The following is a 27576-nucleotide window of genomic DNA, read 5'->3' as shown; positions in this document are numbered from 1 at the left end:
GTTGCATCTTCTGGTTGGTTAACACTGCAAGATGCAGGCCCAGTTGATGAAGAAAAAGCAGGACACTTCCGGGATTGAGAAAGGCCAGTTCCAGTGAAGATCACGGTCTGCAGGCGACAAGCATCTTTGATGCTTGGGGCTCCCGACCACGTGCCCACTCTCCTGAGACTAGGCCTGGACTGCTCTCTACACTACTTAATTAGGTTTGGGCTAAACTCTGAGTCTGCGCTCACCTTAAACTAGGCGATCTCCTAAAATCTGCCCACCACGATCGATTTTAGAAATTCATCACAAGTATATTCTCAGCTAAACTCAGTTTCTCAATGTATAACCCCATCCTGGCTCTGGCTGCTCTAGTGTCCATACCACTAGTCTGACAGACCCACCCAAACATAGCAGCCAAGGAAATTTGATGAGGTCTGCAACGGTCACATCTAAGGAAAAGAATGTGTCCTGATCCAACTTTGTTGTTTGCGCTAGGGAAGACACTGGCGGGGCCCCACCGCTAGCCCAGTCAGCATCCTAAACAAAATCTTAAGGCCATCTGCACAGACCTGGAAGGGCTCCATGCAGAAAACAAAAAACACGTGGCATGGGACGCACATCTGCACACCTTGGTAGAGAAACATCCCTGGTAAAAGAGCCCACACTCCAGAATAAGGATTTACTTGGAGTGTCTTCAAGTGCCTGCCCGCACTGTATCCCCTCTCAGGCAGCCAGGCAGCAGTTACTCTGCAGCCTGCTCACACTCAATGAGTGGTTTCTCATCGCGTACAAAACCATAAGAAACCATGAGATCAAAATAACTTTGTATCCCTTGGGTGGGTCCTGGGGTCTGGAAAGCCTGCAACATTGGTTAATTGAAGCAGTGTTTGGGAACCAAGCTCACAACGAGAGACATTCAAACATTTTGGAATATAGGATTCCCTTACAAAACCCCAAACTTCATCGAAAACCAGCAACACACAGTACGCAATACCTTAGAAAATAAAATGCGTCTAGGTCTCGTCACCAATCCAAATCACCTATGAGACAGCTACTGAACAAATTAATTGTAGAAGCAGCAGGAGGACCCATTTACTAGCACAGCCACAAGAGCAAAAAGTGAAGGAAACTAAAAAGCCAGCAAAAGATTTATGGACTTCTGAAGTTGGTAAAAGAAGTGTGGGGCAAGTGCAGGGTGGCAGAGAGGAAATGGCGTGCTTCATGTTCATCCTCTGACAAACTGGCCTGCCGCCTTCTCCAAAGGCAATACCGGCTCTCAGTTCTCACCAAGAAGAGCGCCCTTACCCAAGCCCGCATCTCTGCAGCATCTAACAATTCGGCCGAACTCTTTAAAATCTGCAAGGAGCTGGCCAACCCTGCTGCAGTCTCTACCTCTCCTGTCCCCTCCCAGGCACTCTGCACGGCACTGGCCTCTCACTTCATTTAAAAATCTCAGGACATCCTGTCCTCACTCTCCTTCTACCACTTCCCCCCCTTCTATTCCCTGATCTTCCTCTGGTCCTTCTGCAGCCACCCCTCCTCCCTCCTTCTCTCCCTTCCCCTTTTTTCTGCTGACGAGGTTTCGAGACAAGTCCGATCTATGAAAGTCTCGTCAAAACAGGTCCACCCCTGTTCCTCCAAAACTATCAAGGACCACATCGACTCCTTGGCTCCTGCCCTGGCTGACTTCTGCAATCACTCCTTCGCCTCTGGAGTCTTCCCATCCCCCCTCAAGCACTCCCTTTTGCACCCCCTTCTCAAGAAACCCTCTTCCGACCCCTCCTGCCCAGCTAACTATTGCCCAGTCTCTATCACTCCCTTCCTGGGCAAGCTCCTAGAGAAACTGGCCATCTCCCAGCTTAATCTCCATGCTGAATCTGTTGGTAGTCTTCATGACCATCAGTCTGGCTTCAGAGCTGCCAGAAGCACGGAAACTGCTCTCCTGAACATCTGTGAGGACCTGCTCTCAAACCTTGACTCTAACACCCCTTGTGTTCTCATTTTGCTCGATCTCTCTTCTGCCTTTGACACGGTCAACCACACCATCCTGCTCAACCGTCTCCGTGATAACCTGGGTATCCCTGGTCAGGCTCGGACGTGGCTGACGACCTTCCTCTCCAATCGACCCTCCCAGGTCCAACTGGGGTCTTTCCTCTCTGACATCTTTTTCTCTACCTTTGGTGTCCCCCAGGGATCTAACCTCTCCCCCTGGCTGTTCAACCAGTATCTGGCACTTCTTGCCCACTGCATCGCCGCTCTCTGTCCCAACTTTCAGTGCTACGCAGATGATACACGGCTCATTTTCAGGCTACCCTGGGCCTCCTCGTCCCCTTCCCTCATCTCTGACTGTCTTTCTGCTATCCATGAATGGTGTGCCGCCAACGACCTCTGCCTTAATGCCAGTAAGACTGAGATTCTACTCATCGACATACCCAATCCCTCCTTCCTTGCAGCTCTCTGGCCGGCTTCCCTTGGCCTTCTTCCTGCAAGGCAAAAAACCTCGTTGTCATCTTCGACTCCACACTCTCTTTCTCTCCTCACATATCTGACGTCTCTAAGAAGTCACACTACCAGCTACACCTCCTCAGGAGGTATCCTTCCTTTCCTCTCCTCTCCTTCCCCCAGAAGCTCACTGTCTCTAGAGCCCTGGTTCTCTAGAAGCTGGACTACTGTAACAGCCTCCATCTAAATCTGCCTGCCTCTACTCTCCGCCCTTTGCAACTCATCCAGAACAGCACTGCAAGACTTGTCCTTGGCCTCAAGCCCAGGGACCGGATCTCTCCAGGACTGAAATCGCTACACTGGCTCCCAGTGGATGCAAGGATTAAGTTCAAAACCCTCTGCATTGTCTACAAGGCCTTCTGGGACATTGGGCCAAAATACCTTCAACTCTCTTCCTAAATATCTTCCTTCTCGAGCTCTTCGCTCATCCACCTCCAACGCCCTCAGGGTCAGCCGCTTCTCCAAGCAACGAGTTGGGGGTAGATTTCTCTCTGCAGCAGGGGCCACCTTCTGGAACAGCCTTCCTGCCTCCCTGAAACTTGAGAACCATCTTCGGTTCCAGAAGCACCTCAAAACCTTCCTCTTTGCCTCCACTTTCTCTCCCTCAGTCCCCTGCTAAAATCACTGAACCTGCACTGAATCTGCAACTGGGCCACACACTGACCTCGGTCCTTGGCCCAGCCACTCTTCCCAGCAATGCCTCCCTGCACTACGGGACTGTCTCTGTATCCTACAGCCCCTCCTCCCGGCACTTACCTTGCACTTGCCACCAGCTGGCCCTATTATTTATCGTGTATTCTACTAACCCTGTATTGCACTTTCCCCTCTCACTTTCCCCTTGCACTTTTCCCTTCCCCTCTACCCTTGCACTTGCGCAATCTGAATGACACCTGGCCTAGTAGGATCGTTGTCTGTCTCCCCTTGTTCCACCCCCCCCCTGCCTCGTCGTGCCTTGAAACACTTTTGTATAGGCGCGTTACAAATGCCATATCATAACCCCAACAATGTAATAATGACCCAACACCAGTACAAGGAAACATCTGCGGTCTCAAACATTTACCTGTACCATGCAAACCCACAATATGGATTATTCCATCACCTCTCTAACACCGTTGGTAAACAGCAGGGGAAGCCACCAGTTGATTGACTGGTTTGTTTATTTATAGAGCGCCTTACACCAAGGCACTGTACAATGGAACAACTCATACAGTGAACAACAAGAAACATTGGGAGCAAAATTACATAATGAATCATTCGACAACAAAACAGTGCAAAAAGCAATTAACTGAGGGGGAGGGGAAGTGGAGAGGGAGTAGGGTTGGTGAGGGGGAACAGAGAAGGATAGAACGAGTGAAGAATAGAAGGGAGGGAGAAGGAAATGGGAGTGGGGAGAGAGGAGTTAGAAGAGGGAAAGAGGGGGGAGGAAGAGAGGGACTTGTAGAGGAATTCAAAAGTAGAGAAAGAGGGGAGAGTTGGAGATGAAGAGGAGGAAATGAATTTAGGGTGGAATAGGAGACCAACGCCGCCACCTCGACCAGAGGTACGAGGGGTATGGATGAAAGAGGAAGACGAGGTTGTTAAGGAAGCAGGGACAGAGGTGTTGTGAGGTGGAATCCATGTCTCAGTTAGGCAGAGGAAATGAAGATTGAGGCGAAGGAAAAGATCAAGGGTAGCTGCGGTTTTGTTACAGATGGATCTGGCGTTCCAGAGAGCAGTGTTTATGAGGGCAGACTGGTTGGCAGTGGGGGAGGAGGGGGTAGAGCGGGCGATGAGAAAAGGAAGGAGGATGGTTAGGAGAGTGGGGGGGAAAATAGTGGAGAGGACTAGGCATCAGGAGGGGCGAGTAGAATAGGAGGGAGAGGAGGAGATGGTAGGGGAGTTGGGGGGGGGGGGGGGGAGTGAGGTGAGAAGGAGATTAGGAGGATCGCATACCAAAGATTTAGGTACAGACAGGTAGGTAGGAGCAGAATAGTAGGAACGGGAATGTAGAGGGTAGAGACCAGCGTGTTCTTTAAATAAAGGGGGGAAGTAGAGGGCAATGTGGAATCAGGAGTGAGGAAAATTGGGAGGAAAAACAATAGGAGACCACCAGGTGAGGATGGGGTTGACAGTGGAATTCAAGTTGGAGGGAGCGAAAAGAGTCGAGGGTTCAGGAACTCGAGACTGTGGATGGAGGAGTCCAGAGGTGCTTGAGACAGGACAATGTAGTTACACCAAGTTATCACCACAGAGGGAGCCAGAAGGATCCAAAAAAGTCAGATGGTGCAGGAACTCGATAGTGTAGATGGAGGGGTCAAGTGGTGCTTGATGTATGACAAAGTAGGTCTCCAGAGTTATCTCTGCATCGCCGAAGGTGGTGATAGGGTAGAGCAGAGAAGGCGTAGGAACAATCAATGAAGAGGGGGGAGAAGAAGCATACAAATCAAAGCCGGGTAAGCCAGGAACTGTGGGAGTAGAGTTGGCGCAAAGCCAGTGGAGCGACAAGTATACAAGTGGAGCAAGTGTAGCACAGAGGCCCCAGAAGGCAGTTATATGGATCATCTGGGAACCAGCGTAGTGCAGACCGTGTTCCGGGGTTGAATGAAGTACAGAGGAAGATCGTGCGCAGGAGGAGGGGACTCAAGCCCTGTGGGAAGAAGGGGCTCGGAGAGCTGAGTAGAGGCAGCTGTGTGGAGGGAGCCGCAGGATTCAGCAAAGTGAGTCCTCCAAGAATGCACGGAAGAGGCTCCAAGCCGTGTGGAATGATGAGGGCTCGGAGAGAAGTGCGGAGGCAGCCGTGTGGAGGTGGCCCCAGGCCGCAGCGAAGCTGGTCAAGGGCACGGAGAGCTGTGTGGAGGCAGCTGCGTGGAGGGGGCCCCAGGAAACGAAGAAAGAAGGAGGGGACAGTTCCCTCCCAATCGTGACAGTTCACTTCCCCATATAAAATACTGCAATACAACAGTTATTTTCCCCAAATCTCCCTTGTCCTTGCAATTTACCTGGGCTCTCTGGGTGATGAGTTGTGAGGCATTGAACTTAGCCACCACACTCTTTAGGACCTCATTGACAATGGAGGGCAACACCCGCTCGTCAAAGTCTTTTCCCAGCTGTTGGTACAGGACTGGCAGTGTGGCAGCATTGGGCCTGGACAGGACACGCAAAGTTATGTTGACCATCTGCAGATCTATTGGGAAAGCAAAGAGATAGCACATTACAGGAGGAACAGCGTGCATTGCAGCATAAACACTTGATACTTTAACAACAAAAAAAACTAAATACACTGAAAAACTTCAATCTCCTGTGATAACCAAACCATCCCAACAAACAGCAGTCAACAGACCGAGGCCTCAAAAACGAAATAAACTAGGGCTACACTGGTTTGAGTGTTTTGCCTTCACATTTCCAACCCCAGTAAGCGATGCAGCCAAGCAGGATTCAGGGCAATACAAATGAATTTATAACACAGAAGAGGCTCTGCAGAGATCTTCGGGCCCCGCCCCCCCGACCACCCCCCTCACCTCGAGGTTAAGTATCATGAATAATCCACCAACCCAAGGCCCAGTGGGAGGTAACCAATTTTGTAGTTCCTGAAAAGACAATTCAACGTGGTTAATCCTTTAAAGATGGCGTTTACAGCATCCGTCACCCAGGGACGACCAACGGCACAGACAGCCAAAAAGAATAACATTGTCCACCCAGGAGCGGGACCCACCAGCCAGAAGTGGAAGCAATGGTGGAGATGCCTCCTAGAAGTCGTAGGAACCCAAGCAAGCAGATTCGGAAGGCTCTGGGAAAATGAGGATCAGCAGAACACAGTCCTACAATGAAGTCAAGGGCGAGGCAACCCAGAATGACAAACAGGAGGAGCATGGCATTGGCATCCAAATATCCTTCTTGGGGAGAACAGATTTCTACACCAAGGTGGTAAAATAGGAAAACAGCAGTACGATAGCAGGGCATAAAAATTACATTAGTAGCCCAAATGGCCCCTCATAAGGCACATTGGAATATTAATGCAGTTAATAGGCTGGCACCCTTGGTGAAACCAAAACCAAATTGCAGCGGACACAATTTAGGGTTATCTAATCTCCGTAGAGCCAAAAGAGGGGCTTAAAATATATTATAAAAAATAAAATCAGCCTGGTCATATACTAAAAAAGGGTTTCAGTGGAAGGGGGCTTTGTAAAAGTCCCTCTAACCACAAAGAGATCAGAGATTCTAAAAGGGGAGAAATGTATGGGGGAGGGCATAAAAAGGGAGAGCAAACCCCCAACAAGGAAGAAGGAAATCTGCCCCAACACCAGGCATGTCTTTGTAACTTATTGACCATGTATGTCATTGGTATTAGTTGTGGGTTACTTTAGATTTTGGTGCATTCATTTAACTCATTTTTCTCAGTATGGCTCTAGGAGAGAACCAATGTGAATGGTTGATGCAGGTTACGTGTGGAGACAGTGTTATATTGTGCCTGGTGGGACCAGTGCAAACTGCATTTGGTGCTTGCGTATCCAGTGACATGGTATTTTGCAACTTGGTGTGCATACCATAACAGTTTGTTCATTAGCTCTCTCGATGTGGTGTGCTTGTTGGCACAGGTGCATGCTGTTTTAGCTGAATGTGGGTGTATGCAGGTCTAGTGACATGTGCAGCATGGTATTGTGTTTGAGGCAATTTGGGTGCAGTATCTTGACATTTCTGGTGGGTGAGTGTATGGATGTAGCTTTGGTCAGAGGAAGGCTGTCTTGGTAGGCATGCTTTGGGTTACACCAAAAGGGTAGATGCAACCACCACTAAGGTGTGCGCTGTGTGGTTGGAGTGAAAAGCTGCCTTGGTTGGAATGTTGTGCTGTTGATTGAACATGTCAGGGAGGGAGATGTTGGGTGGGTTGTATGAGTGCTTAGAGAGCATCAGTTTGGGTCAGAGCTGGAAAGGAGGATGGTCGGTGAGTGGTCTCACTGCCACTACCTTTAAATAACAGGAACCGCATAAAGAAAGTAACCAGGGTTTTTCATTGGGAGGCTTAATGGCTAGTACAAAATAGCGCTGCCTTTATGTGTTGTCAAAGTGTGGGCAGAGTCGTGCTTCTGCACAGTTTGTATCCAATAGTTGCCTCTGAGCCATTGTTCAATGCAACAAAGACGAGCAGAAAGCTTTTGGTTGGTGGTAAAAGGACCTGTCAAAGTTGCAATTAAGCAGAGAAAGTGCAGGAAGACCTCAAATCCAAAAAGAAAAGACTACAGTTTACAAATATATGTACTGTGTTTCATACAGTGGAAGTGACTGGGTGGAATAAGCAGAGGATGCGTTTATAATGAATGAGTGCCTAGGATTCAAAATGAAATCACAATGATTATTGGCCCGAGAAAGCCTGGAAATTTCAAATGTGGTGACCAAGCTCAATTGGGTGGGAGCCATACATTTGAATGGTTCCCACTGTGCCCGACTGGAGATGTGCACTGAGGCACAAGAACTGCATAGGAGTAGGGGGTATCTGCACCATACATTTGTCAAACTCAGCGTCTCATTCTGAAACAGCAGGAAGCGGAATTGTCCATGGAAGAGGAAAGTTATGCTAATGAATGCTACAATGAGTCAGTGAAGTACTACTGTGAACTGCACGCTCCTTTTTACAAATTATTTATAGAATCTGGCCTGGTGGACAGATTTTAGGAAGCCACCCTAGTTATAGTGACATGGGAATTCTGATAAGCTAGCTAAAACCCCAAAAAGTAGCAATGGACAGCAGTCAAAGCAATTCTCCAGAGAGAATGAGTGGGGTCAGAGATGCCCAATGAGTCCCATCCAGTGCAGCACACAATAATTCAATTTAGATGGGGTGGAGGCATGTACAAAAATACAATATTTAATCTAGGCCTTCAACACACTAAAAGATTAAACAAGGAGGTGATATCGCATAATGCTCAAAAATATATATACATTCCCCATACATTCTTAAAGTGCATTCAATGACTTAAATCAGCACAGGAGGCAAGTATAATTATGCAGTAAAGATGGCACCAAGTTACATGTGGATTTCCTGGTCTACAGCAGTCCAATCCCTAAAAAGAATGGGGCCTTGTGCCCAAACGTCACAGGAGCCACAATGATTCTCCCCAGAATGTATCTGTAACGGGTAAATACTTGTGTTGGTGATTGATGCATCTCTTCTTTTGATCAAAAAAGTATTCTCATCTTTCAGATGGTACTACCCAGGTTTTACAACCAAACGGCAGGTTACAAGAGACATTCTCAATGTTATCCTATGGACGACAGGGGGCGCCAATGATTTGTGTTGCCCGAAATCCCATACCCCCCCCCATCCCCACCCCCACAATTCTACCCCCAGCCCAAATCAAATTTTCCCAGATGACCAGTTGGGTCAACTAGTGGGGGTGAGGGAGGGGTTTGGGGTGAGGGTTTGCTGGAGGTTGGATTTTCCCCAGTTTGGTCCGGTGAGAGGTGCCCAGAGCTGCGGCGGAAAAGATTCTTCCGGTCAGGTCCAGGAGCAGAGTGCAACCCTTGAAGATGGAGAAATACAAGTTTCACCGATGCAGCCCTCTTCAGGACACAAGACGGGGTAAGGAGAGTTCTAGCGACTGCCACCGCACACCAATAACAGCAGGCGTTCGAAGACAGCATCCCTTGAGGCTGGGCTGGGATGCAGAATTTCTGCAGGAAGGAGACTTCTACTACAAGCTGGTGTGATTAAGAAAATGGAGTCATCATGAATTCCCCGGCGGTAGCCTCCTCCCATGTAGCCAGGGAACGGCAGCCACTACCTGACCCTGGGGGCGGCTAAATGAGGGAGGATCACATGGGAGGAGATAGTCACCGGGGAGATGTCATGGCTTCATTGGATGAGGTGCGGAATCCCCCACTTTCCCATAAGAGACTCCCCCTAGCCCCCCCTGTTGCCCAATACCCCATTTAGCTATTGTTATGCTAGTTCTCCTTCAAGTAGAGTTGATCTTTCATGTGGCATCTTTGGAAAAGACACTTCAACTATTACGCATCAGAAACCATTAATGGACTTCAAATCCCACAATCATTCAAGTACGAATGAGGAGGAAAGAATTGACAAAGCAACACGCGTATTGAGTGTGCTAGTTGTTGGACCCAAGTCTTCAAGACTCGCATGCTTGGGAGAAGTAGTCCCACTACCCTGACTTGACTTGCGACTTCCCCTTTTTAAACATTTTGTGGGCCTTCTTGGACATAGTTTTATCAGTAATCCCCACCCCCTTTCTCCTACTTCTTTTCCTTTTCCTGAAGCAGGCTTGTCCTTATGGTACACTATGCGAGACCCAGAAGTCTGCAGCAATGGCTAGACTCTTTGGATTCAACTCCCTTGAGTCAGCCAAACGCTGCTTAAGCTCTGGGGAACAATGGGCAAATATATTTTCAAAATGACCAAATAAATCATGCCCTCAAAGGTTGCCAGATACCCAGCCACACACGTTTTTTCAAAGAATCTGCAACAAAAGTAACTTAAATCATATAGTCCTTTATTTCATACTCTCTAAATCCCAAGTATTGTGCAGGGGTCTTCCTAAACTTGAAGATGGGTTTGCTTAGGGTTGGCAGAATCTTGCCGGTCAGCCTTAGACATTTCCATAATGGCACTGCAGCCAGAATGGGGCAATCTGCTGAGCAACCATGCAATTCTATCAGCATCACCCACTCCTTGTACATCACATGCATACTCAAAAGTTACAACCCAATCAATTATATCATTCTTGTACTCATATAAACTTAGAACCTTTTGGGAGTTTAGGATGTTGAGAGGACCCAGAACCATCTCCAGATCTGGAATAACCTTGTGAAGCCAGAATCTTGGCAAGCTCCATCTGGTGACCTGTCCTGCCGCTCAACTCTCTCAAACTCCAACCTGGCCATATTGAACTCAAGCTCTCTCTCTTTAATCCTGAGCTTCTTCCTTTTAAAAGGTCAAGCAATGCCTCAGCATCTGAGGTAGTGACAAACAAAAGTGCAGAAGCCTCACTTTCCTCCTCCTCTTCCTCACCATTAGAAACTGCAATGGCATCAACTCCATTACTGCTGCTGGGTCCATTCCGAGCACCAGTACCATTGGATAAGGAAGGTACACATTTGCTTTTCTGAAAATCAAGAATGTTCACAATTAATTCTGCTTCAGTGCCAGAGACTGGTCACTACACAACTTTAAGTGATCCACTCTAGAACATAACTAGTAGTAAATGTAACTTGTTTCAATGTTATCTAGATCAGTAGATAACTTAACTACTAGGCAATCAAAAATCAAAGTGCAGGTATTATCTTGACACACCACCAGTGCACTACACTGAGGTACTCAATACAGATCCTTTTCACAAAACACCCAGATGTTAAGTGGACAAGGTCACCCGACCGCTTACACCAATTTGTTAGAACTGATTTTCTATACTCTGGGCTGGTGAACAGGTGAATGCCAACCTATAATTTGACTTTGACAACTCTGGGGAGCTGTAGCCAGACCAATTCAAGGTAGCAGTGATGAGGGTCTAGGCTAATTCAAGAGGTGGTGAGCTTGTAAAGTGTCCATAATGAGTACACATAATGGGAATCGCAAATTACTTAGATAGTATGTATGAAAATACAGTTTATTTATGGCCAACAACACCTATGAAAAATGACAACCAACAGGTAGAAATATCACACAACACCAAGATTAAATATATACAGTCACTGAAGTAGGGCATAACACAATTCAAACTGCTGTAAAAGAAAATGCAGATTAGATTTATGAACTACAGGTCCACAGAGAATTAACCCTAACACAAGTCCTTCCCTACTTTGTCTGGGGCCTTCAGGAAAGTTCTGACAGTTGTGATGCAGGAAGAAAAAATGAAGGTAGGGTCTCTGGGGTCCAGTGAACAGCTCAGAGGGTTAACGACAAAGTATTCTAACTAATAGAAGTTTCCCCGACTTTCAGAATGCTTACGCCAGCAAGCTATGGTAAAACCAAAGTATAGTAAATGTTTTGTAAAAGTTAGGAAAACTTTTAAAGGGAGTATAGGGGCATGCAAGAACCACTGTAACTTGCCCCCCCGTACTCAGATTCTTCCCCAAACCTGGGAGGTCAATGGAACAAGTTCCGAGGCTGCTCCCCTCTGCCCCCCCCCCCCCGTCGTCAGCCGCAGTCAATTTGCAGGTTCAAACTGATCGCCGATTGGTGTCCATCGCTGGTGCAAGCACTCTGATGAAGACTGCAGCAGGTAAGTGATTTCGGACCGCGGTCACTGAAGCACGGCGACGCAAAGAGCCTCACTTGTCATGGTCCGACTTTCCCTCCCATCTCAGGTCCCCTGGATGCTATGACTTCGAAATTTCACTGAAGTCAGTCTTGTAGGACAAGCATAGGGTGACCCTGCCACATCCCCCCCCCCCCCCCCCCCCCCCCAAGTTCCAGGTTGCAACTCGGAACGGTGACGTCAGCAGCACGGTACCCCAAACTCAGAGCCTGTCAGACACAGGAAAGACCCGGGACACTTGTGAAAGCTCTTCTTCTCACGGTACCGAGCAGACATCAGGAATGGATGTTCCCTCCACACCAAGGGTCGCAGCTCCTTCGCAGGACTGCTGAAGATCACGAGCAAGACAGGGCTTCACCAGGACAGCAGCAGAAGTTGGTTGCCAGACCTTCTCCTGTCAGATCTCCGTTCTCTTCACGGGTCTCACAGCTCGACAGGAGTCTTGGCTCCTTCAGCTTTCTCCAGAATCTCTGAAGAATGGGTCCTCTCTCATCCTAAAAGCCAGGAAAGAGCCGAAACGAGAGACAGAGAGACAACTCCCCCCCCCCCCCCCGCAGTGGTCCAATCAGGACCACTGGCGGAAACACTCATGCATACCACTCAGACACACTGAAACTAGTTAGCGGATTGGGATCCTCCCAGGCACTGGAAGTTCATCTAAGGATTGTCGTGGCCTCACAGACCAGGAAGAAGGCTAAAAGACCAGATGGCCAAAGGGACAAGCGAAAAACCTTGTGGCATGGCCACATTTGGTCACTTTTCACAGTTAGTAGCCAAACAAGGTAAACGCAGTAAGGCTAAAATGAAAATCAAACAAAAAAACAAAAACAAAAACAAAAAAAAAAAAAGGAAAAAGTCACTGCTGCCACCAGCATGTCCATTTACTACACCTAAAGTAACCAAAAAATCCTTTTAGTTAGTCCAAGGCTAAACACAAAAGTGTACCCCATTGTACAATGATAACAATTACCACAAGTGATAACAAGTTACTAAAATTAGTTAACAAAGTAGCTACACTAAGGGAAACAATGCTTCCCTTTACTGAAAGCCTGAAGGACATGTCAGTTTCCCCATAACAGATGAGCAAAAGACAGTGTAGTGAAGCTTAAGGCTTCACGTGACTGAAGAGTACAGGTCAGGATAAAGAATAAAAGCTAAATGTTTGGGGCCCAGAAAAATGGAAGGAAAGGTGCTGTAAATAAATCTTTCCTAACAGAGGGCTGTGTGTGTTTGCTACCAGGAAGTGGGTTGGGACAGTCTGGTCCCAAACCACAAAACAGTTTGTGTGTCTAAATGGTATGCATGAGTTTTGCTCCAGTGGTCCTGATTGGACCGCTGCTGGGGTGTGTGTGCGAGCCAGATCTGTTATTGGCTAATGGGGGTTTCAGCACTTATCTGGCTTTGGGATAAGAATAGGACTCCTGCACCAACTACAGATACTCTGTAAGAAACCGAAGGAGCCAAGAATTCTGTACAGCTGCAAGACCTGCAAGGCGACTTGAGACCTGTTGAAAGAAGGGCTGGGCGACCAACTGTGCTGCTGTCCTGATAGAGCCCTGTCTTGTAGAAGGTCTCCAGCAGCCTTGCTAAGGAGCTGCAACCCTTGGAGTGGAAGGAACATCCATTCTCGCCATCAGCCGAGTCCTACAAAGAGGAGCCTTCGGAAGTGCCCCTGGATCACCCAGTGGCTGACCAGCTGACTGGGCCACGGTGTGCTGCAGAACTCGCCATTCCGAGTTGAGGTCTGGAACTCAGGGGATCCTCAGCTTATGCTCGCCTATGCAGAATTACGTGGTTTCAGCATGAAAATTGACCAGTGATAGGAGGCAAAGTTGGACCGCGGCAGGTGAATCCACTTGCATCGCCATGCATCAGTGGCCATCGTCCGAAACTGATCTGTGTCCAGTACTGTCCCGAGAGGGGCCCTACATAGAGTTCCTACCAGCATTAGCTCCCTACCGATTCAAGAAAACAATGAGACTGCTGTGCAGGTCATGGTAGTTTAGTATGGATTAGTGAGAGTGTTTCCTGAAGGAGTGTGAAGAAACTTTTTGGATGAGAGCGCGGTGGTTGTCTGGTCTACAACCTATATCTTGATACTTCAAGCCCTAAATGTACAACTCAGCTGTGACCCTGCTTGACCACACTTTATTTAAGGCTTTCACTGTTTTTTACTGATTTTTACACATAAATGCAGACGGAAATCAATCTGCTTTCTGTCAGTATTTATTTAGATGGGTCTGCAGGTGTCTCTGGTTGTCTTCAGCTTCGCTTCTTCTGTTCCAGTGGCCGACTTGCCTTCTCCCTCAGGAACCTCACCTTTTGTTTAGTTTTCCCACGCACTCCTCTGCAAACTAAGCATTTTTAGATAAAGGGGGGCCTGGCTGTCCAATCAGGACAGCCAGCCCCGCAGTGGGCACTGCTTCCATTCAGGCACTCAAGCAGGCAAGCAGATGCAGGACAGGGACGTTATAAACTCCTTCCCCACTTACTGCCTTTGCAGACACACTGGAGCCTAGGCGAGAACATCCAAGGGTTCCGGCCAAAGGCAAAACACACATTCAGACCTCCCCCTCCCAGAATGGTAGAAGGGCTAACAAAGAAAAACCACGATGGAAATGGTGAAAAAAGAAAGGAGCTGCCATGTTGGCACATGGTGACCCCCATTGTGCATAACCGAGACTGAATACAGTTTGCGGTAGAAAATAGCGCAACAGTTGGTAGAACACGTCCACTGCTACCAGCCAAAACTATAGGGTTGTCTAGTTGACTAAAGTCACAGGAGCAGAGAGAAGGGGATACAAAGTATACCCTTAGCACTCCACATAAGGTGGAGTGCGCTAATCTCATAAATTAAAGTTTTAGGAAGGATACAAAGTATCCTTCTATCCTTAAGAACTGTAGCTACTTGAGGATAGTAAAAAAAAATATCAACGGAGGACCTAAAGACCTAAAGGGTCCCTAGCAACACTGCACATGAGGTGCAGTGTGCTGCAAAAGTTACACAGATGCCTTAAGAGATGATGGAGTAAAGTAGACTCCATATAAAGAGAACTGAGCTCCAAAAGTCGGAGCCCATAAGAATGAATGAAGGCTTCCTCTCATTCAGGATAGAAAGAAAAATGTTCAGAAGTCTAGCAAAGTGCCAGGGGCTCTCATTAGAAGAGGGGATGAAGCATAAAAATAAACCCCCCCCCCCCCCAACAGTTTTTACCGATGTGTATTGCCTTGGACCCTTACCTACCAAAGTCTCTGAAAAAGCTGAAAACCATTCTTCATTGTGGGTAGCGTAATGGGGGATATAGGCTGTGAACCAGCAGTCATCTGAAATCTGACCAACACTTGCAAGTGTCACAGACATTTCTGTATTGGGGGTTGGGGGGGGGGGGGGGGGGTTAACGGAGGTCAGGTGGCGATACCTAAGCCTCCGATTAGACGTGGCAGAGCGATCAGTTATGAGCCGTGCCAATGCCAGCAGCCGCAGGGCACGATAGCATTCCGAAGCAGACAGCGTTAGGAATGGACCTGGATCTGCAATAAATCATACCTTATCTTAACCCTGCAAGAACGGGTTCAGGGTAATTAGACAAGTGCCACTTCCTCCTGTGATGAATCCGATGGCATCATCACTTCTTTCCCGGCTGTGACCTCTCCCCATGTGGCCAGGGGACAATAGCTACTAACTGATCCTGACCCTTGAGGCGGCTATATGGGGGAGGAGGAAGCCTCAGTGAGAGTATCATGGCATCATCAGATGATACATTGTAACCCCCCTTTTTCTTTTGAGGATACCCCATCCATGCCCAATGCCTTATAGTCGTACCTCCCCTCATCCACCTAGGAAGGGTACTGAAAACCTTTTCACAAGCTCTATATGCAAGTCATCAAAATCTGACTTGCTTTTTAAGACGCATGAAAACACCTTCTCAGACTACTTACAAATCATCCAGAACTGACTTGCCCTTAAAGATCACTCAGAGCTCTTACCCAGACTTTAAATGCGAGTTGTCAAGAGTGGACTTCAATTCACATAAATACGAGAATACTGTGACGAAGAGACGAGTAATGCAGATCAATGGAGGCCAAGAGTACAAGCTGCACTCTAGTTGCTGGGAGCACATACCTGTGGCTGGGAAATTTAAACAGAAAAAGCAGCTGACTGAGGCGTGCTGCTGGCAGGAGAACGATGCTCTTCTTGGTATTGGCCGAGGCACTGTGGGGCTGGAGAGTGCTACGTGGAGCCAACCGACTTGACAAGAAGGGAAGCTGACCGCGAACGAAAACCTACTGTGGGAACGCCAGAAGCCGACTGAAGACTTGTGGGCATTTGCAGGTGTCGGAAGGCAGCCAGAACTGTGAGACAGAAGCAGAGACGAAGAGGCAGCGAGCAGGAAGGAAACACTGAACGACCACCAAGGGCTTACCGTGGGAGAAACAGAATATGCCAGCAAGAGCCCGTCAGTCAAACCAATGGAAGCGGGGACACTGGGGCGTGTTGGCAGCCAAGCCAAACCCAAATAATTGTTAATGAAGCACAATAGCGAACAAGTGAGCATTATTTTAAAAAGGGAGTACCGAGACCTACAAGTTTGTGAGAGTTTATGCCGTTCACTTTAAAGAGGCCCTGGCAGGATAGTATACCAGGCAAATCCAAGAGAGAACAAAAAACAGTCAAGTTTGTAAGCGTACAGTGCATATATATATATATATACATCAGATTCCTGCGGCTCTGCAGGAGAGTATACCAGGCAGGCTCGAAGTACAATAGGTCTACGAGTGAAGCCCTGGCAGGATAGTATACCAGGCAGATACAATACAAGACAAAGCAAACATAAGCGGCTATCAGTTTGGAAGTGTGCGCAGAGCCCACATGATAAAAGCCCTGGCAGGAGAGTACAGGCAGCTGCAATTTGCAAGTGTGATCATATATGAAAAGCCCTGGCAAGAGAGTAGACCAGACAGGGTCAAGTTAAGTTATTATGCCAAGAAGCATTGATAAGAGCACATCATTACTAGGAAAAGATGGTGGAAACAAAAAATGAGAAAACCTGGCAGGGGAGTACACCAGGTATCCTACCAAGATACAGACGGACAGCATAGTTGGATTTCTCGTATTATTGATCATAAGGAACTGATATGCTTGAAAGTGCTTAACAGATTGAATAGAAAAATCCAGGGGAAAGAAAACACCCTCTGGATCAAGGAACTCTGTCCCTCTGGAACTTTGTATTGGAGTTGCACATTTTCCTTTTTAAACATGTAATACACTACTAAAAGCCAAATACATCTTCCCTTTTCACCTTTGAATTGGAGGGCCAGAATAATGGACACAGGGCATTTAGCTTTAGATATTCCGACTGTTGACAGAGCCTTAGTTTTGGTTTTAGGTGGGGGAAACATCTCAGAGCAGGGAGAGAGGCATTTCCCAACCCACTTTTATTTTAATAAACATCTTTGACCAACACCATAAGTCTCTGGATCTCACTCCTGGTTCCCCACACTCCTAAAAGGAAGACTAACACACTACATGTTTACTCGCTATTTGCCCAAAGCATGTAAACATCTGGATAAGTGGCACAAATATACACAGAGTGAGTCACCTAGACACATCCCTGGAAGGCACATTAGACTGAATAATGAATTCACACAAGGCGTTAGAAAAGCAATGGGACAGTTAACTAGATTGGTATACCAAAGCTGAGGGATCCATCCAAGGCCTGGGAAATGACAGACAGCCAAGAAAAGCGCCAGAAGCAAGTTAATTCCCTAAAAACAGTACTCCAGCATGTACTGACCCATAAGCCGGGTACAAATGATTATATCCTGTAATCCAAGGGGAGACCCTGTTCAAGTAGAGTCCTGAAGATATTTTTGACACATAAAACATCAAAGTTCCAGCCAACCAAAAACCGGCTAGCCCAGACTCTACCCAACTGCCAATTTATCAATCCACCCCAACAAACCCTATGGTTGGTGCCTTCACACCTGAAATAGGAGCTCAGATCTCCAAATGTTTTTCGCTCTCCTCAAGCACATTTGAAGGGTTCCCTAATTTTACAGCCAATACCAGCACTGGTGCATTTCCACTTAGACATCTCCCGGGAGGAGGGACACTTCAGTTACCCTACACACCCCCTGGAGCACTACCGATTTGTTTAATAGTCTTCAGATTTCCAAAGATGTGAGAAGATCCCATTAAGTGGAACAAAGTCATAACAGACTGCTGTCACCCCACTTGTGTAGATTTCAATCAATTGTTGCAAGAAGTGCTGCCCAATGATACATTTACCTTGCTCAAAGTGTGCGCCAATTGGCCAGCTAAAAAACCTGCCTCTGCTAGAGATTTGAAAAAGTTTACTGATACAATGGTACACACCATCACTGAAATGTGTCCGAGAGATTGGTCTAAAATAAAAACATGCAAGCAAATTGAAAAAATCCTGTGGAATATCTCAAGCATTTGAAACAATGGTTTGAACAATACTCTGGGATTGTTGATGCAGCAGTAACAGCGCCCAAAGCTGTGGTGGCTCAGTTTGTTTTGGGTTTGCAACCTAAGGTATCTGAAGGAATTAAGGCAGTACTAATAGAATGCAAAGGAAAGTGTTTGGTAGAGGATTTATTAGTTGCACAGCATTTCCAGATAAAAGTTGACAGCGAAAAGCAACTACTGAAGCCAAACTTATGGCGCTACAGAGAGAGTTTACAACCTACCCATCGAAGGGGAGGATTTCCGCTGTACGCCAGGTGGGCGAGGACAGGGAAGGGGGAGAGAAGCACCCCAGTCATGAGCCAGAGAAAACTGCTAAAAGGTTTTACACAAACATATAGGGATAGGGACCAGTGCAATTATTGCGAAGAGTTTGGACATTCGCAAGCAGAGTGTCCATATCGGCCTCAGTAGGAGGGTCGAGGCAGACAGCCAACCGAGCCAAGCAGAATGCCAATGTCTTAGCCTTTACCGCCACCACTTCAGACTGATGCTTAGAATTGCTAAGGGGTCTATGAACGTTGACCCCACTTACATTTATTGATCCTACTGCCACATATGTGGATTATCTTAATGATGGTCAAAAGATGTCATATTTGGTTGGCACTGGAGCATCACGCTCCACACTAAAAGCTTTCATGAACAATGGATTCTGGAGAGGTTGTAAAGGCTGCGAGTATGGGGGAGTACTCCAATACCCAATCTTGCATCTACCCCGCTTATAGTCACGATAGGTCCAATTTCTGACCAACATGCATTCTTGCTGAGTCGCTGTACGCCTGTGAATTTATTTGGATTCGATTTATTGTGTAAGCCAAGATGCTCCATTTACTGTTCCCCCAATGGTGTATACCTGGCTATCCCTGCTCACAGAGCACGAGGTGCTGGCAGCATCACAGAAAATTAGCCATTCCAACCCCGGAGAAAGGACCAACACTCCTGTTCGCAGCATGAACTGTTGAACTAAGTACTAGTGAAATTAGTCTCAACCCATGCAAACGACACTGGTTAGATGGTTAATGCTGCACCGGTGAGAATTACTCTAAATCCAGCCAAGCCACTGCTATGTGTACCGCAGTATCCCATTACCCTGAGCCTGTAAAAAGGTATGTGTCCTGTAACGGAATCCTTTCAACTCCAACAAGATATTTTACCAGCACACAATCACTGCAATACTGATTGCCAATTTAGATTAGGCATTTTTCCAACCTGCATATACAGTTTAAACACCCTTGAGCTATGATCACTTGTGTCTGTCTTTACTGTTGCCATCATGCGTTCCTTACAATACTCGTACATCCGACAGCCAGTACACCGGTTTGCATTTACTCATAAATCCACTCAGTACACATTCACTAGGCTTCCAATGGGATACGTAGAAAGCCCTACCATGTTCTCCCAAATGTTAAAGAAGGAACCATTTACTTACCTGTAACTGTTGTTCTCCAGCATGGGTCTGGCATGGATTCACATGCTCATGAATATTCCCCGTCAGTCTGGGAATGCTCGGTAACAGACAAAGTCAGTTTGTTTCATTTCTGAACTGTATTTCTCCTAACAACCAATCACTGTGCTCTAGGTCATTCTGCCCCTAGCCAAAGGCTGCCCTCTACCTAAGCCCCTCTTCAAGTTTGGTAGCATGTAAAGTGCCAATAGGACCAAGAGAAGAGCCGCAGAGGGTTTGCATGTGAATCCATGCCAGATCCAACTTGTTCCTTCTCCAGCATGGGGTCTGGCATGGATACACATGCTCATGAATAAAGAACACATAGCAGTACACACATGCTTATGTTGAGCCTTGCCACCTCCCATGGTTGTGCATCTCTTACCTCCTCAACAGGTTCACCTTCAAGCAAACAGTTTGCGCAGCACTGCTTGGCCTACTCTGGACTCCTCCCTGGAATCCCTGTCGACGCAATAGAATTTAGTCGAGGGGTGCGCTGACCTCCGCGTAGCAGCCCTGCAGCCCCAGCAGGGGCACACCAGACAATAATGCCATTGTGGCAGCGATCGCTCTAGTAGAATGGGCTCTCGGACAGCCAGGCAACGGTCGGTTTGCCAACCAATGACAATGGGTGATGCAGCCGGAGAGCCACCTAAAAATGGAAGCCTTGGACAGGGCCTTCACATGGTTCACAGGGCCAAAGTTCACAAAGAGTTGAGACGTCTTCCGGACACTCTTCGTGCAGTCCACGTAGAACTTCAGCAATCTAGCCACATCCAGCGAGTGCAAAGTGCTTTCAGCCAGCGATGGATGCGTCAGAAAAACCACAGACAACACCAAGGGCTCGATTAGATTAAAGTCCAACGGCACCTTGGGCATGAAGGAGGGGTGCATCCGCAGCACCAACCTAGTCTCGTGGAAAGTTAAGGAAGGTGGCTTACAGGACAGGGCCTGGATCTCACCCACTCGCTGTGCAGAGGTGATGGCCACAAGGAACGCCGTCTTCCACGACAAACACTTCAGCGGAACTGTCTGCATAGGTTCGAATGGAGGACCCATGAGCCTAGTCAGTACCACATTGAGTTCCCATGCCGGGGCCAGAGCCTTCCCCGGTGGGAACAAACAGAAAAATCCCTTGACGAATTCCTTAACCAGACGGTGAGACCACTATGATGACCGTCCCGGATATCTGGTGTAGTGGGAGATAGCCGCCAGATGAACCTTGATGGAGGCGTGAGCAGCCCCGCCTTGGCCAACGACAACAAATATGGTAGCATCTGAAGAGCCGTGACCCTCAGCGGGTCGATCTTCTGAGCATGGCACCGAACAGCAAATCTCTTCCACTAGCATTCACTAGTGTCCGTAGCATTTCAAAGTAGACAATGCCCTGGCCTTGGCAAGCACCTCCTTGCAGTCCGCCAGGAGATTGTACCCCCCCCAAACTCTAACGCTACAGGAGCCAGGCCTTCAGGTTCAGCAATCCTGGGTCGTGGTGCAGTATTGCACCCCCTTCCCTGGCAAGATCTGCAACCACTGGAAGCTTGACTGGAGGGGACGCTGACAAGCTGAGAAGGTCCGGGTACCAGGTCTGCCTCGGCCACGCTGGTGTGACAAGGCTGATCCTGCACAGGGAATGTGAGTTGATTGATGACTCGAAGCAGCAACGGCAATGAAGGGAACGCATACAGAAACTGGCCATTACAGGGGAATGAGAATGCGTCCCCCATGCTCCCTGGCTGGGGAAACCTGCTGGCGAACCTCCGGCACTTGATGACCGTTGCAAAAATGGATTTTAGGGATTGACCCATCTGCCGAACAGGTGGTCCACTTGGTCCTGCCGAAGCTCACACTTATGGCAAAAGCATAGCTCCCTGCTGAGAGAGTCGGAGATGGTGTTCTTTACGCCTGCCAGATGAAACTGAACGAGGAACATCCCCTGGGCGACAGCCCAGTGCCATAGGTCCTGCGCCTCTTTGGCAAGTGCTGGGGATCTGGTGCCCCCCTGCTTCCGGATGTAGAACATTGCGGTGGTATTGTCTATGAAGACACGCACCACCTTGCCCTTGAGGGACGCAAGAAACGATTTGAGGGCCCAAAACACCACCTGCAACTTCAGAACGTTGATGTGCAACGTCTTCTCCTCCGGCAGCCACAGGCCTCTGGCGTGAAGAATTCCAGTGCGAGCTCCCCATCCTTCCAGGGAGGCGTCCGTCATGACAGTCTCCCAGTGTGGCAGGGTCTGGAAATCTATGCATCCGGACACATGAGAGCGCACGCCCCACCACATCATCGCTCGACGGAAGGTCTCGAGCGCGATCTTGTCCTGGAAGCTTCGTGACACTTGGATCCAACGGGTGTCGAGGAACCCCTGCATTGGTCACATCCGTAACCTGCAGAGTCCAATGATATAGATGCACAACAACATCATGCCGAGCAGAGACTTGGTCCTCACTGTGGCGATCTTCAGTGCTAGCAGCAGCTGCACCTTGCCCAGGATGGCCGCCATCCTCTCCCATCACGGTGACGCCAGGCACAACACTGTGTTGCGTCGGGATCCCAGACAGCGCGTCCTGCGATGGAGTCAAGCAGGACTTTGCATAGTTCACTGAGAACCCCAGATCCGTCGGAAGGCGAACGGTCCTCGCTGTGTGGTCCACAGCAACTTCCCTTGATCTGGCCTGGATGAGCCAGTCATCCAAGTAAGGGTAGACGTGGATCCCTTGCAGTCGCAGATGGGCCGCTTACGGTGCCAGGCACTTGGTGAAGTTCTTGGGTGCCGACTTCAGTCCGAAAGGAAAGAGTCTTGAATTGGTAATGCTTCCCTTGCACGACAGCACAGAAACTTTCGGTGTCCCTTGTTAATGAGGATGTGGAAGTACTCATCCTCCAGGTCCAACAGAAAGTCTCCCTCTTCCTGCTGTCCGAGCACGTGTCGAAGAGTGACCATTCAGAACATCTGGGACTATGTATTTGTTCAGTCATCGCAGATCAAGAATGGTCCTCCAGCCCCCGGTCCTCTTTCGTACAAGAAGTACCTCGAGTATACCGGAGCCCCGGAGTCACTTTGGAACCAGCTCCATCGCCCCTTTTTTTTTTTTTAACATGGCCCCAAATTCCAGCAGCAGCTGTGGGATGTGGTTTTCCTGCTGGGCCACTGGAGGTATTCGGGGCCACTTTCGATGAAACTCCAGGGTGTGTCCGTGGGTGAGAGCCAGTGGAGTAACTTTGCTGAAAAGGTTGGGTGGGGGACATTACATCTGAAGAAAAGGTGGCCCAGCCAAATGAATGGGGACAAAATGGTGTGCAATGAAAGTTGGGGGGACAAACACCCCTGTTCCCCCCGCCCCTAAAATTACACCCATGGCGACAGCGTCCAGCACCCAAGAGTTGGCCGAGATTGTCTTCCACACGCTGACGAAGTTCGCCAGCTGGCCTCCCACCGAGGTGCATGGGTGGGGGCCAGACGTCCCGGCCGGTTAATTCCTGCTTGGTCGACAGGCAGCCTTGTGGTCCCTGCCAACGTCCTCCTCTGAAGGTCTTGGAGCGGCCTAAGTTTTCTTGGGCCGAGGAACGGGGGGATTGGCGGTAAGAGGAAAAAGAGCCCCTGCAGACACCTCTTGGAGAGCGGTTACCTCCCGAAGACCGAAAGGACAGTCGCCGCTGCTGTAGCGTGCCTAGGGCACGAGCCATCTTTGTCCGCCTCGATGGCCTGCAGGTACTCATCCACAGCTTCCCCAAAGAGGTTGTCCCCGTCAAAGCGCATGTCCAAAACCTTGGTCCGAACCTCCTGACGAAAGTTGGTGGCCTTGAGCCAACTATGGCGGCGAAGGCAAACGCTGTTGCCCATCAGGTGAAAACCCGAGTCTGCGATTTTTGGCCACCCGTGATGGCATGGTCCGACGCCACTACGCCCTCTTGTAAAATCTCCAAAGCATATGCCCTCTTGTTAGAGAGGAAGTTCAATAAAGGGGAGAGCTTAACCCACAGCTCCTGGTCGTATTGTGCCACGATAGGTAGGGTGTTGGCGGCCTTGATGGTCATCACTGCAGAGGATGAGATACCCAAACTTCTTCCCCCTCATTGTCGGGAGGGGTGGACGCTGCCGAAGACATAGATCCAGATTTCTTTTTGGCCGCTGCAGAGACCATAGTACAGCGACGGTTGGGCCTGCAAGCAGTTAGGCGCAGAGTCTGACACCCTGTACTTCTTCAGGCGGTCCCTCTTTGCTGGGACTGTAGAGGGGATCTTCATGTGTGTCAGCCCTTCATCCCCAATGTCATCCAAGAGAGGGACTGAAAGAATGGTCTTCCTCTTTGCATCGCAGCGCTGGCATAAGAAGCCGCCCTCCTTCTCCTCCAGCGTGAGCAGGAAAAGCTCCGACGCCCTGGATATCATCACTTGGAATGATCCCATCTTGTCCGGCGGGGAAGATCTGGGCGGAGGTGACGGAAGTTCCCCCGATAGTCTTCGTTGCCGTGTCCGGCTCTGTCTCATCTTGAGGTGGAGGAGACGGTGGTGAAGGATGGCAAGTAGGCAGCGGGTAGCTCTTCCTTTTGGCGGGCGGGTCCCCTGTTGCCAGCGGGTCCCCTGTTGCCAGCGGGTCGGTCGTGACCGGAGCTGCAGGTGGGGGTGTCGTCAGTGTAACCAGCATCTTCCTCTGTATATCGGGAGACCAGCATATGCAGAGTAGAGAGAATGTCCACCGAGAGGTCTAGGGGCCAGCTGAGGCGCAGGGCATATAGGAAGCTGGGGTGCAGGGGTAGAGCCAAGGCCTTCGTCGTCCTGAGGACCTCTGTCACCTTCCTCGATAGTACCTTTGCCGCCCTCATAGGCACACTCATTGTAGGGCGCAACAGACTTTTCCCTTGTCGCCATAGCCTTCCTAGATGCCTGTAGGTAGACTAGCTCCTCCTCCGAGGAGCTATCCGTGCGCTGAGAGCTTCCGTGCCCTCCCCCCCACCCCTCCCCGAGCCTTTCTTCACGTCCAGCGGGTACAGTCTTGGGCAGATGATCGATATCCCTTCTCCGGGGTCTTCTGAATGGGCTAGAATGTAGTTTCCCTCCTGAGAGGGAGGGACACTGCCTTAGAGGAAGGGCACCCTGCGGGTCCGCCCCTGCGTCCTTCGAAAGGGACGCTACCACCACCTCGATGGAAGGCGGCGCCTTCGTCTGGTGCACCTGGGCCTTCATGGTAATGACAGGTCCCTTGTCCTGCTTGGCCTTGGGGATGGGGCGGAAACTCAGTCCCCTTTGGCCTTCTCCTACAAGGGTAGGCCGGATGCAGTACCCTGTTTGGACTTCTCTTTGCCCACCTCCAGGGCCACCTTGAGCCTGCCCAGGTGGTCCGACTTCCTCTTGGATGAAGATCCAGAGCAGTGACTGGCGACCGAAGCAGCTGGAGATGAACGCGCCCTGGCCGCCTAGATGCTCTCCTTCACATTTATCGCTTCCGACGTGTTTACCTTTTGGCATATGCAAGCAGATTTTAGGCTGCCACTTTCTTACGGACAGCAGCGTCAGTAGACTGAAGTCATCATACTGTAAGTGTTCCCACCTGCCTCAGAGCATGTGTGAATCTTTGAGAAGTATACTTAATTGCACTAAATGTATCACACTATGCTGTGCTCCATGTAAGAACAAAGCTGGTATTAAAGACTTGTATAGTGAAGCTTTGTTCCCCGCTTGCAGCATTGTTTCAGTACGATGCCTTTCCCCGTCTGGACCACCCCTTTCACTGAAATGCATGTGTTCCTCTGGGTACTCGGAGAGAAGTGCTTACTTGGCCCGAAGTCTTGTACGGTCATTGTTTTTTTTAGTGCGCGGTTTGCTTTTTACTAATACATTGTTCAATCCACCGTAATAATCAGTGGTCATTTGCCCATGGCAATACTCTGGTCCTGCTACCATCCTTTCATGTTCCATAGACTCTAGAACCTCAGACATGTTCAACAGAGGAGCAGTTGGAGGCAGGTGTCAGGAAGCGATTGGGGTCCTTCCTTAGGTTGCCAATACAAACATTTACCTGCTTTGCCTGGCGTGTTTTACAACATAACTTACTCAAAGGAAATGTGACTCAGGCCCTTTATATTTTAACATTCCAGCTGCAGCATCAAAAGGGATACTTTGTGTTCTTCGCAAAGAGAACTTAGTGCCATGCATGTGACCTATACAGTTTCATTGCACATCTGTATCTGACAGTCGTAGGAGTAGCATCATATTTGCGTCTGATAACGGTCATTTTTTGGCCAATATGCTGCACGCAAAAGTGATGCATATATTGCATAACTGGGAGTTAAGAACTGTAAGAACGTCTACCTTGCAGGTCTGGGAAGATAATAAGTATGCTAGCCATGTTAGGCTTGTAGCAGTCTCAGCAATACTGCATGCTTGATAGTGTTTCATTGACTTATTAGTTTATGAGGGCCCAAATGTGAGTAGGCTTCCTTGCTGGCCTTGTGAAGATAGTTTAATTAGCCAACTCTGCATCTACATCACCTGGTTGGCTGGGTACACATTGTGACCCTCCTGTGGGATGAAGTCGAGTTACTTTCCTAAGCCACTGTGTTCAGCCTGTATGAGGAGTGGAGGGTCAGTTTCCCTGCAGTAGATGGGTACATGTTACAAGGAATTAATAGCCAGCTCCCAAATACTGCACAGTATCTTAACCACCCAACTCAACAATTCCCATTCATTCTCATCAAGTGGCTACGGCACTACCTTCTAGTCTGCATGGCATCCCCAGATCATCCATTCTGGTTTACCTGTTAGGGACATTTTAACAGACAATATGGAGAGAAAGCTGCCACACAATTAAAGGGTACATTCAAGCATATAGAATCCACCACACCACCTTCCGCCAATCAATTTTTGTACCGCAACTCCATATGAGAAAAAGCCTTCACAGGAAATTACTCCCTTTCAAGGATGGGTTTGTATTCCTTTTTTACTGGTCTAAATTAGTTTCAAATACCACTGATTGCACACATGCACCGTTACTAGCACAATGGCACAACACCCCTACTCCTTTTGAACCATCCAGTTGTTGCTCTGCTTAACGCCACTCCTACTTCTTTCCTCGCCTTTTTTCACCTTTTCTATTCCTCACAGACCACAGTCTGGTTTACCCTGGGCAGGGGAACAAAACCCCACTATTAAAACCACTATAGTGCAGATTGGAGCAATATAAAAAGCTTATCAACAGGAGTGGCGGCAAGCATAATCAAATCTGTGCCCTTACCTTTGCTACCAGTTGGGGAGGAGATCTTCCGTGGCCTCGATCTAATATCGTAGATTATAGGATACTGGATCCAAGGGATCCTAAAAGGACAGGAAGACAATGGTTAAGAAACAGTGATAATAAAAAGCAAAAAGACATGCCAAATGCCAAAAATAGGAACAATGTATTTACTTCTAACAGGTTTGTACCACAGTAACAGTATTACATTCACATGTGTGTATATCTTGCCATTTACTGGTTGGGTTTGGATATTTTACATTTAAAAAGAAAATCTTTATTTAAAGAATGCATTGACATGCACGTGCCTTTGAGACACCAACATCAACCATCCCATTTCAAAACTCATTCGCATAGGGTCAATGTTTAGGTTTTTATACCAAACTTGGTACAGAATATTAGGTTTAAACTAAAGAAAAATACAAAAAAGTACAAGTTACTTATAACCAACAAATTAAAGCATCCACTAGACAAAAAGCATACCAACAGTTAATGTTCAAACTTTCCTAGGTCACCGAGAGGTGGTGGGGGCAATGGGTGGCTGGTTGAGGCATTTGACAGGTTGCCTGTGTACCTAAGATACAAAGCGAGAAACTATTGTAATAGGCAATCTTTAAGTCAAAAAAACATTATGTGGTTTACTTCTCTGACTTTGATAGACCGAGGCATTCTG

General features: G+C 48.4%; 1 protein-coding gene across 1 annotated transcript in view; it reads right to left on the bottom strand.

Annotated features, from left to right (window-relative positions):
- LOC138491177 (prohibitin-2-like) overlaps positions 1-27576 on the bottom strand; it is a 424112-nt gene that overhangs the window by 250008 nt on the left and 146528 nt on the right. The window contains exons 4-5 of the mRNA XM_069617553.1: positions 26907-26986; positions 5466-5650 (exon numbers count right to left, since the gene is read on the bottom strand). Of these exons, the coding sequence (XP_069473654.1) occupies positions 5466-5650; positions 26907-26986 (265 nt within the window). The remainder of the gene's footprint in view (positions 1-5465; positions 5651-26906; positions 26987-27576) is intronic.

This window comes from Ambystoma mexicanum, chromosome 10, assembly GCF_040938575.1.
Source record: "Ambystoma mexicanum isolate Mex_15411 chromosome 10, UKY_AmexF1_1, whole genome shotgun sequence".
NCBI lineage: Eukaryota > Metazoa > Chordata > Amphibia > Caudata > Ambystomatidae > Ambystoma > Ambystoma mexicanum.
This window is presented reverse-complemented; position numbering and strand designations above follow the sequence as displayed.